Source organism: Hordeum vulgare, chromosome 6H (genome assembly GCF_904849725.1).
Source record: "Hordeum vulgare subsp. vulgare chromosome 6H, MorexV3_pseudomolecules_assembly, whole genome shotgun sequence".
Taxonomy (NCBI): domain Eukaryota; kingdom Viridiplantae; phylum Streptophyta; class Magnoliopsida; order Poales; family Poaceae; genus Hordeum; species Hordeum vulgare.
In genome coordinates, this window is record NC_058523.1 from 308,741,983 (window position 1) to 308,758,715 (window position 16,733).

The 16,733-nt window shown below is 45.1% G+C and overlaps 1 protein-coding gene across 1 annotated transcript; it reads right to left on the reverse strand.

Moving 5' to 3' along the window:
- Positions 1–1,340: 1,340 nt before the first annotated feature.
- Positions 1,341–10,889, reverse strand: LOC123402009 (cytochrome b-c1 complex subunit Rieske, mitochondrial-like). Its single transcript, XM_045095862.1, has 2 exons — positions 10,590–10,889; positions 1,341–2,171 (listed from the first exon to the last, which is right to left on the reverse strand). The coding sequence occupies exons 1-2, from the start codon at positions 10,756–10,758 to the stop codon at positions 1,528–1,530; spliced, it is 813 nt and encodes a 270-aa protein (XP_044951797.1). The 5' UTR covers positions 10,759–10,889; the 3' UTR covers positions 1,341–1,527.
- Positions 10,890–16,733: the final 5,844 nt, after the last annotated feature.

Consider the following 16,733-nt stretch of genomic DNA (forward strand, 5'->3'; position numbering starts at 1 on the left):
CGTAAGAAGATTACCTGCTGCTTTCAGCATATCTGGCCGATGCCGCGTCATCTCCACTCTTCTACCGCTCAAGATTTGGGGTTGGGCGGAGGTTGGTAGGAGGTTGGTAGGACAAGGGGATGCCGCCAGGGCTGCTGCTTTCGACAGGGGCAATATTGTGTGTATGACGGGCTCCCTGGAATGACCGCCGGATCCGTGGGAAAGGCGACGGGGAACTACGAGTCTGGCTCTGTGGAGTGGACGCTAGGAAGGGGGCGACTTGTTTCAGGGTGGGTGGGGAAGCGGGGGTAACCGGAGCTCAAATGGACAAATTGCACCGCGATGATTTTTTTTAAAAATACGCACCTATTACGTTAGCGCGAATGCAAAAAAAAAAGACAAGACGGAAGAACAAACTCATCAGTTAAGACATGGACGAGGTCAACATGAAACACCGAATTGAAGCACACACAACCGAGACGACATGGCACGCCTTTTTGAAAGTCAGCGCGCCGTATATATGATAATCCATGCCAAACAACAAGGCATGCTATGCGTTGCGCCAAACGGACTAACATTTTTAATATGTTGTTCCGCCTATTTGTGAGGCATTTTAACCGTCGGTCAGAACATCCAAGCATAACATCAGATCTTATCTGTAAGGCGCTATAGGCGGGGTCAGGCGAGGAAATAAGATTTTTTGAAGGTCAATGCACGACATAAGATTTTTTTAGTAAAAATAATACGCCAGGTGGACTCGTCCCATCAGCGCTGTAACATACAGTAGTATTTTGTGCTCTGTCAGTCTTAATGAAATGACCCGCAATCCTCTTGCATGTTCAGGAAAATAAAAAGGGATCTCGATAGCCTATGGCTCTCGCCAACTGCACAACAGCTGAAGCTCGGAAGTATATGCTGTATCCAAGAAACCTTGTATCGGAGGAACAGTTGCAGCTTCCGATTCTCAGTATTTGGTGAAATCAAAACTTTCCGATACCAGAACTGAATACCTTGCCTCAGCAGCGAACTGAATACCTTTCATCAGCCGCGAACCGAATGTGTCTATGTACGGTTGCATACACAAGAAATTTCCTAGCAAACCATGAAACACGAGCTATGAAGAGTTGATAGCCACATAACAGCAACCACTTATGCATCCTCATCACCAACATCATCCACACATCATAAGGACAGTTCTTGGAGAAATAGTTCATCTCACATCCAAAGATATCAGCAACAGCAAACCACATGTATTGAGGCTGAAGAAAAGTTGATGAAAAACAATCATATGAAGGATACGACATTATCATAATTCTTACTGAGCTCCAAAAACACGTAGCCGCTCCAAAAACACGTAGCCATATTTTCTGGAAATTGATTAATAATGCCAAAGTAGCAACAGATTATTCTTTACAATCCAGTGCTAGTAAGAGTACAGCACTATGATAACAATCCATCAAAGGACTATCCGAGCAACAAAAAGGTGAATTATCAAACCGACACAAATGACAGCACAGCACCATAGGATTCATCCTACAGTCAGTGCTCTTAGCCGATAAGCATTTTGTTATCCTCCAAGAAACTGTAGGTCGGGACCTCCAGGTTGTAGGGTGCTGGTCCCTTCCTGATTCTACCTGAGATGTCGTAGTGTGAGCCATGACATGGGCAGAACCAGCCACCGAAGTCCCCAGAGTTGGGCAGGGGAATGCAGCCCAGGTGAGTGCAGACACCAATGACAACAAGCCACTCAGGGTTCTTGACACGCACCGCATCCTCCTGTGGATCACGGAGAGATGCAACATCAACACTATTGGCCAGCTTCACATCGTCTTCAGTCCTGCGCCTGATGAAAACTGGCTTGCCCCGCCACTTTACAGTCACAGTGGTACCGGGCTCAATACTTGACAGGTCAACCTCAAGGGAAGCAAGCGCAAGCACATCCTTACTTGCTGACATACTCAGGACAAACTTTAGGACGAGCAAACGCAACAACGAGGCATACACAAATCTCCCACCGCTCAACACAAAGTAGGCAAAGGCACGCTTGCTGGGGTCACCAGGTGGGTACCTCTTGTGGTTATACTCGTCGTAGACAATTTTGGCACAGGGATTCTTCAGAGCAGCCGCAGTTGCTGGGAGCTCAGCCAACCCTACATCCTGGCTCCTCGGAACAAGAGATTCAGCCGAAAAGCCTGCACAAGAAAGCAAATAGATTAGATATGTGAAATACCAAAAGAAACAAGAAACCAACATGGCAACAGCAGTGGCATTATTATCTCTTCCCAAATTTATGTTGTAATAATACAAAGCAGCACAGGGAAGAACTAGACCAACCCACACAACCAAAGTTGCACTTATAAGCAAGAAAATTATATTCCCTCCGTCCCAAAATAAATGACTCAAAAGTGACTCAAGTTGAGTCACTTATTTTGGGACGGAGGAAGTACATGCCAACCAACCACGCAATAAAATTATTTCTAAACAAATTAACAGGTTTTCTATGGTTTGGGAAATACTTGCTAGCTAATATTGGAGGGGAACAAACAAACATCCAAAACACAAATCTGCCTGTCATTTTCCTTTAGGGATTAGAAAGGGAACAGAAAATTCCTGCAAGAACGTCACACTGGTATGATGCATATGGTCACAGGAAATTTCGTAACAATGTTGATACAAGATGTGTGTGTAAAGTAGAGTACTACAGAGACACCCCAAAAGTCCCTGCTCGCAGCACTTGTAACATACTCCCTCCGTTCCAATATATATAATGTGCATAACTTTTTGAGCAAAATAACCCGCCGAACTCCAAATCCCAAACCTCCCCGTCATACGCAGCCATTCGCCTCCAGAAGAGAGTCTGACGGGGAGATAGGTGGCGGAGGCGGCGCCGCCGTGGCGGTCAGCACTCAACAGTGTGATCGATGAAGGACGTGAGAGGGAGAGGAGAAGGCAGGGTGTGCCGCTGTCGGAGAAGGCGATGGCGGCCAAGAAGGCTGGGAATCGACCAGCGGCGCCGCGAATCACTGGAGATGGAGGTGGATCAAAGTTGTTCAATGTGCACGGCCGTCAGATCGGCATGACCAGCCCGGTGTCACCGCGTCCATGGCCGATGGCGACCGCGCAGGAGATCGGGAATCGACGAGCGGCAGCAGGAACCTCGCGTGTGTGATTCTGCATTGGCATGGCCACGCCCGACGTCCCTGCCCTGCTTCTCGTGTCCATGGCTGACTTCTTCGCGCCCACCACCGACTGTCGGCGTCACCGCGTCCATGCGCATCTGGGTCTGGCTTTTTCGTGACCACCGTGTGCGCCACCGGCAGCCGGCATCACAGCATCCATGTGCGTCTGGATCCGGCTTTTTCGTGACCACCGCGTGTGGCACCGGCAGCTGGTGTCACTGCATTTGCGTCCGGCTTCTCCACAACCACCACGTCCATGTACAGCTTCCCTGTGTCCACCGCCAGTGTCCAGCGTCTCTGAATCCGCGTACAGCTTCCCTGTGTCCACTGCCAGTGGTAGGCGTTTCTACGTTCAGCTTCCCCGTGTGCGGCTTCGTCATGCTCGTGCTGGAGAGTAGTGTTGGCAACGCTAAAGATGGATGAAGTACTAATCAGTACTGCTTGGACCTGAGCCTGGGATTGAAACGGAGCGGGGGCTTTCTGGTCCAAAAATTAATGCCAGCACACTGATTGGAATGCGAGATCAAGACTATGTGCACTACATATCGGAATGCAGTACATTAACAGATTGAACAATTTGAATTAACTTAACTTTTGTCCGTGTTAAATATACTGCAATGAAATCTTGCATGAATTTCAGGCACATGTTACCGCTTACCAATCACACAACTCAATTACAAAATTCAGACTGAAAAGCTAAAATGACATACTTCTATTCATTTTTCAAAAGCCATGTAAAAAGACCATTCTGTCAAAATGGGCATAAAAGGATTTAAAAGTTGCAGGATTTTGTATGAGAAGAGAATTTTAAGAAATTAGAACAAAACTAACACCAAAACAGCTCTATAATGTTGAAGTATATATGTTTAGCCCTTTCTATAAGTTTGGACTTTTGGTTACGTTGGCTAGTGCATGAAACTTAACATGGTTCCAGGGCCTAAGATCTTGAGTTCAAGTCCTGGCTTTCGCAATTTATCTACAATTATTGTTGCCCCCTCTCTGCCCACATGTAGGCCTCTTGAGCCATACCTATGAGTCTATTCACGTGTTGGCTTCCTGCATCACACGTCAAAGGGAGTGTTTAAGTATACGTGGATTGCCTAGCCCTTACCATCAATCCGGGCTTTTGGTTTCGTTGGCTAGTGCATGAAGCATCAGTTTGGACTTTTGGTTGAGTTGGCTAGTGCATGAAGCTTAACATATCAGACCAATTAGAACAAACCAGACACAAGTCCGTAAAAATAAAAACCATCAGTCAAAACTGTTCAGGAATAAACGAGACCAGCATAATCGAAAGCATAACTTCAATAATCTACACAGTAAAAAACATACAACTAATACCATCCAATCCAGCAGCTAAAACGATGGTTGGACACAGCGGATGGCTCTCTCTCCCCCCTCCCAGCACTCCACCATCGATTGCCGCCAAAGTCCCGGCGGCCAGCTCCAGCCTTTGCCCACACCCGTAGCCCGTGCCATCTTACAGGAGTCACCACACATGACTCTCCCACCATAGCTCTCGACTTGGCTCCGACGTTCACACCAATGCCGCCAACTCCACTACCCAAAGCTCAAAGGTCACCTGTGTCTTGGATGGATTTCGCGACGATGAACCCCCACACTACCTCAATGCTGGGGGTGCAGGGACGCCATGGGGCTGGACTTCCAAGATCATATCTGTCTTGGCCTCCACGTCCACATCACCTCTAGCTCGTCTTCGATGACAATCTCCCCGCTGCTCTCCTCCAAGCTTGTTCTAGTGGCTCTCCATACGAGTAGGGTAAGATCCATCTCTCCACAGCTCTTCTCGTTTAAGGTTGTGCAATACATCCGAGATGCACCTCTAGTTACGCAAGAGTGCAAGCACACAAGCAGATGACCGGACCTTGTAGTTCTCCTTAAAGACCCCATCTTGGACCGCAACTATTACATCTCACTTGTGGACGAATCCTCCCTTCCAACTCTTCACTGCAAGGATCAACTCATCGACGGTCCCTTATTTAGAAGGGAAATGGAGAGGAAATCCTCCAACGGTCCCCTGGCCTACTCCTATAGCTGGGCCGAATCCTAAACTGCGAGCGTAAACTGGGAATTTCAAATTGTAACCGTCTCCAGCCTATGCCGACTAACTGACACATCCAAGCCGAAATTATGCGCGAAATCTGGGAAGTTCAAATTGTTGCCCTCTCCAACATGCACACCCTACACCGATCACATCCAAGGCCTATCCCATTAACGACCCCAAACTTCACTACCAAAGGGTCCTCAATTCTTGGCCAGATACCGGAAAGCACGCTCCCTCTCTGGTGCGGAGCACCCTACGTTCATCCCAATGGCCTCGGCTCCATTGCAAAGGGACACACACATCGCATGTATTAAGGTGAATTCTATCCTTTGTGTATACTTGGTTCTCTACCGAATGGTATACTACTTGATACTCCTACCCTTTGCGCCTTTAGGTTTGAGGCGAATGACGAACATGCAACGGAGGAGGACATGCACAAGGAAACGGCCACACCATCCGTGAGGGAAGCTTGGAAAAGGAAGATGTTCAAGCAAGGAGAAGAAGGTACTCAAAGGGAAGCGAGGATCATCATTAACAAGCTATGTCTGCTGAAACCTACCAGGTTGGACAATGTGACCCTGTGCCCGACCGGTGCTCTCTGAACAACATCAAAATGTCCGACCCGACCTCCGACACGTCAGACAGGACATCCAAACCCATGTTTGAATTACCCAGAGCCCTTTGTACCCTGCTGGACACTGGGTCAAGATGTCTGACCTGTCAGAGAGTCTGACCCGCTTGCATGTAGTGTATGTGGCCACATGCCCCTGTAACTTTTCCCACCTACCTACCTCTTCGTGGCTAGACTATATATACCGTACTCCTCATCATATCTAGGGTTAGCAAAGTATAAACTAAATCTTGAGAGAGCTTTGCTCAATCTACCTCCTCCTTTTGCACATGATTGGTATTGAATGCTGTTATAAGTCTCCCTTTTTTGCATCTCTCGTATTGAAAATTTTCTATTTGGTACATGTGAATGCAACAATGAGATAAGGCATGCATAAACCATTGATTCCATGCGCTTGTTTGGTACTAATGATGATGTGCAAGAGAAGAGATGCATCATGATGGATGGTCATGTATCATGCACATAAATTATTTGCTTTGTTATGTGCATGCATAGGAACAAACGGTTACTCGAGAACTCGTGCTCAACATGAGTTGACACAACGAGCTAGAGGTTGAGTCTAGTATACATCCATCGACGTGCTTCTACAACACGTACACTTGCTTCCGCCTTGATATTGCAAAGTAGGTACAAGGACAAGTTTTCAAGGTGAAATATTTTTCTTTTGAGAATCCTACAAACTTGAGCATGGAAATAATGGATGACACCACATGTGTTGCATGTACAATATCGCACATTTGTTCCTTTAGAATAATTACTTGCCCACATGATAGTGATATCGATTCAGCTCATTATTACCACTTTTCCATGTCTCTTGATACAAAAGCCTTGTGTGTTGCCTCAAACTTGTTGATTCCTTGCGCTGACCATATGTTTGATTGCAACAATGCACTTGTATTATACATGTCATGCAATCATGCTTTTTCATTTATTGCCTCATACATGTTGAACAATTGCTCTTTCCATTGTGTTTTAACACTACTTTCACCACCACCTTCGGAACATATGAATGGCTTGTCATGCACTTGAGATTGCCTAATAAACCTCATATTCTCATGCACTTGATGACATGTGTTCATTAGCAACTTTCTTGTTCTTTACTTTGATGACCCCTTCCTATATCACAAACCTTTTGATGATTTCATGCACATGTGTACTTTTGATGGGATAACCACTACCTCACATTTGCATGCTTCTCATCATGAAGTTATATTGCTTGTAGACCATGAGCCTAATGCCTTTGGTTGTCCTCACATCATATACTTCTATGCTATAAAACATGTCCTTGTCACATCTTATGCTAAGCACGATGACGACGCTTGTTGCATGAATCACACATGAATGATGAATATTGTGTTCATGCTAACTCCCTTGTGTTTCCAAGTGTTCGTTACATTTGCTCATTTTGAAGGAATAACAAGGCGGTGCTGTCATGGGACGTATTGGCAATGACAAGACATACACTATGCTAGCTGACACATTCTTCGAGAATCTTCCTAAGGTGAACTCCTTCCCTTTGCATCATCCTGATATGAGCTTCGAGAATGGCTACATTTTCATTGTTGTTTCCTTCTTGTTGTTGCCTGATACATCTCATGGATGGGGGAGCGACGTTGAAGAGAGGCCATATAAAGCGTCAAGATGATGAGTACATAGTGATTGATAAGTTCCACTCTTGCAACAACTCCGATCTTAGAGTCAAGGACGACTCTTTTCATGGTGATGGCATTTTAGAGTCAAGGATGACTCTTTTCAAACCATGGAGGGGGGTATGGTGCAGAGCACCCTACGGTCATCCTCATGTCCTTGGCTCCATCGCCAACAGACATGCGCACCACATGTATTAAGGTGAATTATATCCTATATGTGTGTCTACTTGGTTCTCTAATGAGTGGTAGACTACTTGACACTCCTACGCTTTGCACCTTCAGATTTGAGCCGAATGACAAACATTCAATGTAGAACATGCACAAGGAAGTGCCCACACCATCTGAGAGCGTTCTTCAGGAGCTAGACAAACGTAGGAGGTTTTCCTTCTGGTCTAAGGATGACACCTTCTCATGTGTTAAATGCTTGATTGCATGGGATAGTGTGTATGCCTAAAGCAGCAGGTGGTCTTGGGCAAAAACTTACAAGCACAAAAATAATTGCCTTATGTTGAAGTTTGCATTCAAATTCCTCCGATCCACAAACCTCATTGGGTTACTCAACACTCACCGCTATATACTGGATTAGGAACGAATGCCTCTTTTCTTGGCAGAGTAATTTACAAGCACTTACAAAAGCTTAAGAGATACTTCACAAGCGGTTATTGGCAAACTCCCGCCTTCTTCTGGCTTGATAGATGGCTACTTCCTAAGCCACTTTGCATTACTTTCCCCGCTTATTCACCCATCACCTACGGCCAAATGTATTTCTAGATTGGATTATGTTGGATGGGATCGAATTGGATTTGCTGAATCAACTAACCTTAACCGCTGATGCGGAGCTTGCTTCTTGAAATCTTTGCAACAAGGTGTTTCTCTCAATGCGGATCCGGATCCGTGGTCATTACTAAATGGCTCCCCCTTCTCCACAAAAGGGGCCTACGAGGCGTTTGCTTCTCAGCTCGCTGATCCAAACCATGCAAACATCTGGGATTCAAAGGTCCCAAGTAGAGTACGTGTTTTTGGATGGCTATTCTACCTCGATAGGCTCAACACCAAGTCAAACCTCCATCACAAGACGCAGACCCGTCTTTGAGGGTGATCCAGGTGCACAACAGATTAGGGCCCCCATTTTTCATAGGCCCCCAAATTTCTAGGTTGAGTATACATTCCAGGATTTTTTTTGTAGTGGGTGGCCAGCTCTTGGGCTGCAGCTGCGGCCCAAATTCTCTACGCAGGCTACGTTGTACGCACGGGCTCTGATCGAGGCGAGAGTACCAACAAAAAAAGGTTCCTAGCGTCATACACCCGTACCTGTTCGATTGATCGTCGTCTAAAAGTAAAAAAATCATGATCGAGATCAATCGAGTAGAGACCTGATCTAGCAACGAGTTGACGGCAGTTTCGCCTGCTCCTTCCTCCTGCTTCCCCGCTCATCGAAGGAGATTAGGAGAAGAAAAGGAAGAGGCCCCTGTGTTGGCCCTCGGCAATCAATCGTTCCGATCGCGTGACCAGCACATGTAGTTTGGCCGCACATGCACACGCATTGCAAGGGTAATTAGCCGATTGGAGATTAAAAAATTGAAAAGGTGATTACTAAATTTACTAATTATGTTGTAGTCGCACTGCAACAGCAATTAGGGAACGGAAATTTCAAAACCGCGTCTTAAGAGACATACTATTGCAGTGAGTTTCCAACGCGATCGAGGCGGGGTTATTGATCAAGGTACTCCAAACTCAAGTTGTTACGGTTGCATCGGTGGAAAGAAGCTTCTCCAAACTCAAGTTGTTACGGTTGCATCGGCGGAAAGAAGCTTCTCCAAACTCAAGTTGTTGAAATCTTATTTGCGGTCCACTATGACACAAGAAAGGCTCAATGGATTGGCAACAATAGCACTTGAAAATGATTATCCTAGACAAGATTAATTATGAAGATATGATTGAAGATTTCATTTCAAGAAATACAAGGCGGATGATGCTTTTCAGTAGAACATGAGGTTGGTTTATTGGTTTAGTGGTACTTTTTCATAGAATTAATGTTTAAGATGTTTCTATGTACTACACGAAATAAGACATATTGAAGTTATGTAATAAAGTGAAACTATTTTTAGCTGATATGTAATGTGAAATTTCAAATTTTAGGGTCCCATTTTGCATTTCGCACAGGGGCCCCCAATTTCTGGCAACGGCCCTGGCAAGACGCTGATGGATTCAGCCAATTGCCCTCAGTGTCGGGCCGCCTTGGAGGACAGGGCTCACTTGTTCTTCGGGTGATATACATCACCTCTCCCAAACTGTTTGCCAACATCCATTTGGCCATCCCCCTCTTATGTAATAAAGTGAAACTATTTTTAGCTGATATGTAATGTGAAATTTCAAATTTTAGGGTCCCATTTTGCATTTCGCACAGGGGCCCCCAATTTCTGGCAACGGCCCTGGCAAGACGCTGATGGATTCAGCCAATTGCCCTCAGTGTCGGGCCGCCTTGGAGGACAGGGCTCACTTGTTCTTCGGGTGATATACATCACCTCTCCCAAACTGTTTGCCAACATCCATTTGGCCATCCCCCTCCCCCCCCCCCCTCAAAAAAAACATCCATTTGGCCATTTATCCTCCCCCTGATGCTTTGGAAAATATGGGATGCACATAACGCCGAGGTTTTCAGGGGATCGATGTGGATCCACTGCATGTAATCTCAGACGTAACTCTGGTCTCATCGGCTAAAACTGCCGAACTAAAGGGCCATGCTGCTCTTTGGCGTGACTACTTCTCCTCTGAAACTCCCCAACTCTGTAAAACTCCAAAAAAATATATATATTCAGATGGGGAGTCTTTCCCCCGGGTGATAGTTTTAAAAAAAATCCAGCCGCTAAACAGGATAAGGACTCGTAAGATAATCGGGCATGAAGGAGTGAGTAATCCAAAAAATATCTAAACAACCCTCCTCACATCAGCTATCATAGATCGGCAACTCGATGGCCACGCCAAGGCTGGCTCTATAAAAAAACCTACGAACAGGGATGGTTTCCTTGTGTGTCGCGGATCGGAGGGAGAGAGTGAAGGAGAGACCGGGGCGGCAGGAAGTGCACCTCTGGCAGCAACGTAGAAGGGGGATTCAATGGCGAAGCGCGGATTCTGATCCCAGGGGAAGTCCTCGCCTGGGAGGCCGCCGACGAGGGGGGTCCTGCCGGCGGAGGCGGCCGCGGCGGGGCGCCATGCGAGGTGGGAGGATATGCGTCGACCTGCGACCCTGAGCATAGTTGCGGTAGGCGTCGCCGCTTCGCCTCGCTCGTTCGCTCTCCGGCTGTCCGGGGGATCGGGTGGTCGGGTTTGGTGGCGAGATCGATTCACCGAAACGACGAGAACGAACGAAAGGACGTACTGTAGGAACTAGGCCTTGTACGTGGTGTATTTTTTTTTTTTAAAGCCTTGTACGTGGTGGGCTGAGCGACGGAACTAGGGCTTGTGCGTTAGTCTTTGTTTGGTATAGAAGTGTATTCTGAGGTTTGAGGAGGAGGGGATTTGGTGGATTTTTTTTTTCACCCAATCCTCTTAAATTCTCGGGGCTTTGCTTTTATCAGTTCGTTGAGGAGGGTCCTGAAATACATGGATATGAAGGGATTGAAAGGGAACGGAGGGGATTCGGCTAAGCAAATCCCTCTTACCAAATGGGCGTCAGAAGTTTTGTGGGGTTTCTGACCCTCTCGGGAATTTTCCTCTCGAAACCTCCTGAATCCCGTGTACCAAACGAGGCCTTATGGGTGTAGGCCGCGCTTCGGGTTACCGCTTCCCAGCAAATTGAGGTGAAATTGGTAGAGACTGCACGAAAGAGTCCCTGCTCGACGCCCGCGTGCGTCGAATCGCTTCTCTCAAAAAAAAAAAAAAGACAACCTTTCGACGAATCTTATCTAAGATCACACGCGCCGACTTATAGGCAAATTTGCTAGCCAATGTGATTCGAACCGGCGACCTTTAGGTCAAAAGTGTGATGGACTAACCACTACATCATCCGCATTAGTTACCATGTACTGCTTCTTTCCCTCTTTCTTCTTTCCTTTTACGTCTTTTCTTTTTCCTTTTTTCTAATTTTTCATTTTTTTCACTTTTTCCTTTTTTTCTTTTTTCGTCTTCATTTTTAATTGCACGAACTTTTTTAAAAATTTGAAGAACTTTTTATAATTATGATGAAATTATTATTTTTGATAAATTATGATGAGCTCTTTTTAAATTGTATGAATATTTTTCAACTTTGATGAAGTTTTTTTTCTCAAATTCAATGATTTTTTCAAAAAAATGATGATTTTTTAAATTGATGATCTTTTTTCCCAAAATCTGTGATTTTTTTCAAAATAAATGAAATTTCTTTTTAAAATGATGAACTTTTATTAAATTTGATGTTTTTATTTTCAAAATCGATGATTTTTTTCAACATCTATGAACTTTATTTCAAAATCTGTGACCTTTTCCAAATTGGATGAACTTTTTTCAAAAATGAACTTTTTTAAAAATCGTTGAACGTTTTCTGAAATTCAATGAACGTTTTAAAATTCAATGAATTTTTTAAAAATGATGTTTTTTTCAAATTTGATAAATGTTTTTTAAAAATCAATGAACTATTTTTGAATTCGATTGACCTTATAAAAAATGGATAAAATTTTTCCAAAATCTATGAACTTTTTTAAATACCATTTTTTTATTTTTGTGATTTTTTAATTTTATTTTCTTCTTTTTATTAAAATCAACGGTTGACTAATTAACTGGTCAACCATACACGAACAAAACGGTGCTCGAGCGAGCAAGGGAGCAATCAGGTAGGAGCGAGCGAGCAATCAGGCGAGCGCTACATGAGCCGGCCCATGAAGCGACGGCTGTGAGCACCAACTTCCATAGCCGGCGCTTGAAGCGCCAACTAGGAGCACCCCTACCTCAAGGCACAAAGCAACATTTATATCGTGGTTGGGTGAATTGTAGCGCAAATATTTTTTATCTTTATTTTTATCTTTACCTATTATATTATATTATATTATACATACTATAAAAAACACGAGAGGGCAGATCTAAATCACAATCTGAATCATCCAATCACATAATCAATGGACAAAAATCTTTGTTAACGAAATAACAAAGTCTTTGTTAGTGCTAATGTTAATCCTCGCACGTCCTTTTTCATCAACCGCTCAGCCCCGCCCCTCCTTCACGTCGCCCGCCCCGCACTCTCCGCTCTGCCCGCCTCCACCTGCTCGCCCTGCCCGCCGCCTCCCCGCCACCAGCCCGCTGTAACGACTAAGATGCGGTCCTTTCCGATTTGGGGATCGAGGCCCCGAATTGGAAAGAAGCGCATCTAAGCGTTTCGCAAACATGATAACGTAGCACATACATAAATAATAGAGGAATGACAATAAGGGATTCAACTGTCATCTCATAAATATATCAGAGTTACATCACGCATCCAAACAAGGTAATTCCGCTACGGACTACAAAACAAGGGAAATGACTATGCTACCCTGCATGCTTGCCCATGATCACGACCACGCCTCAGTCTTTTGGATAGTTCACGTACAGGCTGTTGCTCTCCTCATTGTACTGCCACGCCAGCTGCGTGCCGTCGGGATCACCTGTCTCAGGGGTACCTGAACCTGTTGGTGTTGTGAAGGAATCTGTGAGCCACGGGGACTCAACAATCTATGACCTCGGTGCCAGAACTAGTCAAGTTATTAGGTTGGAAGATGGAGTGGTTAGGTTGCAACATCCTAAGCTTTATATGGTGGCTAACTTACGTAGAACATGTATTGAAGGTGGTCTATTCTAGCGGTCGATGATTAACTGATCACTAAGTGATCCTGAACACCTACTTACGTCAATCATAACCCCACCGTGTTCCCGATCGAAGAGAGGTCTTCGAAGGGGACAGTAACGGTTACGCACACAGTTGGCAATTTTATTAGCTTATGTTTAAGTTCTCTATAACCGGATGTTAACAAATATTCCAAGTTGCACATAACCGCGGGCACGGCTTTCCGAAAGATTTAACCCTGCAGGGGTGCTCCAACTAGTCCATCACAAACGTACACGGGCCGCAAAGTAATCCTCTGTCACGAATCTTGTGATCTCGTCGGATTCCTTAGAGGAAAAACCTCAACTCTGGGGAGAACCAAAGCTTCATGGGGATTCCTATACGCAAGATATATCGCTAAGGTAAGACAAGACTAGCAGGATCTCCCGACGTGTCGACGACCCTGATAAGAGCCTCGTATCTCAGTCTCAGGACACGTCGGATAAGCGAAGTGTATAGTGGCTAGAGAAATCTCCTGAGTTGCCCCGGGATGGCCCCGCACGGTGCTCTAGTTTGGACCAACACTCATGAGGAGCACTGGCCCGGGTTGTTGATTAAATTCCTCGGATAGGCCATTCCCTATGCAGATTATTATTAAGTGATTAGCAAATTAACACCAAGGTTGGGTCTTGCCGGACAAGTCTTAACACTATGCGATTTACCGAGGGGGGTCCCCATAACAACCCCGAACGTGTTAGGAGCGATCATTATGGAATCAAACACCGGTAGCCGGTAACTATGGCGGCAATAACGGAACAAAGCACCCGGCAAAAGCTAGGGCTTCCGTTATTTACCAAGTATATAGGTGCATTAATTAAATAATAGATTTAACATAATGATATCAACTCATGTTATCACATGAGACAAAGCACCTGCATCTAGCAACGCTAACATTAGTAGCTGAGCAAAGCCTACTTAGCCATTCAAGATTTGCTAGGAAGGGATAAGTGTTTGGTTTCATGGCAATTCAGGAGGCAAATACTTCAGTGGTAGGCAATGAGCATATGACAAAGGAGTCGTAATCTAGCATAACAAGTCTAGAGATGGAATCAAGGTCATATCATCTTGCCTGTGATATCCGCAGCTTGGAACTGCTCTTGTTCGTCGTGCACGTACTCTCCCGAATCCACGTACTCGTTCTCCGATCCCGGTGCTACCCAACATAAAAATAACATCCAGTGAACAACATCACCTCAATATGCAACAAGCACATGATGCATGAGATGAATATGAACATGCATCTCTATTCTACTCACTAGAACAAGCATGAGAAGTAAATACATTCTCTTGGACAGAAATGCACTCTAAGCTATCTTGACATGCATGAGAATGAAATGATTAGATGCGTCACGTGAAAACGATGCAAAAACATATAAAGAACATTACAAATGGAGTTACGGATCAACGGGAAACAACGAAACAAGAAAATGAAGTGCTACGTGTCAAATACATCACCACACACTCCAATGGCATATCTCTGGTGTTTCCAAGTTGCCAAGACATAACACAAACCAACATGGATGGGGTGAAGCAAATCAGAACACCACACCATCATCTATGCACTCACAAACATCAAAACACCAAACTACACAATCTGCCATAAACAGCATCATAGCACTTTGAGAGCTACATGCAAAGCACCTACAACCACCCAAACTTGCCAAATAAGATATGTGGCAGAAGCTATCCAAGAGTACTACAAGCACAAGCAAAAAGATTACACAAAGGAGTTTCACACAGAAAGTTACACAGCTGCTAACTTGGACAAAAACATCAGTTTTCACGGACTTAGTGAAAATTCCAGATTCTCACTATCTGTTTATGCTCTGAAGCATTTTGACAGCACCCAAAACAATATCTACAGGACTCCAAATGCAATGAAAATTTATAGAGAGCTAGACAAACATAACAGCTACAACTTCCCAGTTGAAAGCTAAGGCTGAATCACAACACATTGACCTGCACAAGCTCATCAACAGGAGAAGAAAATAGAAACAGATTCTCAGACTTAGTGAAAATCTCAGATTTTCACGAATCTGGAATTTCAGCCACATGCCTACTTTTATTAGGCACAACTTGCACATATGGGTTCCTAAGCATGAAACTAGACCAATATGTGGTAGAGGGGGTCACCCTCTACTACCACAACCAAGAACCAAACTCTTGGGGACACCATATCTCATGGAACCAAGCTCCAAAGAGAGAACAAATCTAAAATATGTCATCTCCAGGAAATGTTCCAATGGAAAAACTGATTTCACCAATGGATTCCTGGGATGATTCTACCCCAAAAACATATATAAAACCTATGTACTCACCTAGAACAAATGGGCACAAACTTGAGAGGAAACTCCTACATGGAATCATATGTAGTGAATAGTGCATCGTCACATGTGCTATTCACTAGATCAACACCCACATAAACATATGCACACTCTCACAAGGACAATGGTGACATGAGGGTTTAGACCTCATGCATGTTTGCCATTGCACATCACCATTCCCACATAAATACCACAATCACAAGCTCCACAACACCTACACAAACTATACAGAGGTCATAACTACACACTCACTTACTTGTGCATCAAAGGCACAAGCACAACAACACCACAACATCAGACCTCACCACACATGTATGTGTGTTACCACACACATACCTACACATACATTCACTTCTACTCTCACATACATTTACCTAGGCAGGAAGAAAATAACACAAAAGGAAAAGAATACACCACATGCACAAAATATACTAGGGCAACAAAGGATCTAACCAGCAAGGAAAAACAAAAAAAACAAAGGGAAGGGGGTTCCTGGGTTCGAACCCCAGATCCCCTGATACTGCTGCTAACTCCACTACACAGTATCACTGCGCCACTGCCCTTGGGCTCGACAGAATAGAGAGACTTGCGGGGGTAAACTTCCTCTGAAGGCTACTGCTACAAAAATCGACATAAAAACAAAAGGGGCGCCCTGGGTATCGAACCCACGACCTACAGCGCCAAAACCCGCCTGCTCACCACCCTACTATGAAACGGTATTTAACATGGTATAGGAGGTAACTGTGAAGAGCACCCCCTCTGCTACGACCCACTACGCTAGCGACCGAACCAGAGGAGGACGGCGGCGACTACCACGGCGACCCACGACGGCTACACGCTACTGGGGGCGAAGTAGGATCCACAGGGGGATCCATTCCCGCCTCGAAATCACCCGAAGGCGCATCACCACGTGCACATGAGCTACTGCACTATCGCTTCTGTTGGGATATTATCTGCGGTGTGACCCGCCCTAGTTGGGCCGGGTCACCATGTGGGCGACTCATCCTTTGGAGATTCAAGCTTTGGCCCAATAGGCCCAGGAGCTGGATGGCGGTTGAAGATCCTCGTGGAGAACC

What these genes read in the sequence shown, in the direction of transcription:
- LOC123402009 (XM_045095862.1), bottom strand. Translation starts at nt 10,758, where the DNA reads ATGCTCAGGGTCGCAGGTCGACGCATATCCTCCCACCTCGCATGGCGC. An exon ending in CTTCTACGTTGCTGCCAGAG is followed by an intron (nt 2,172 to 10,589) that starts GTGCACTTCCTG and finishes TTTCTTGTGCAG; the next exon opens with GCTTTTCGGCTGAATCTCTT.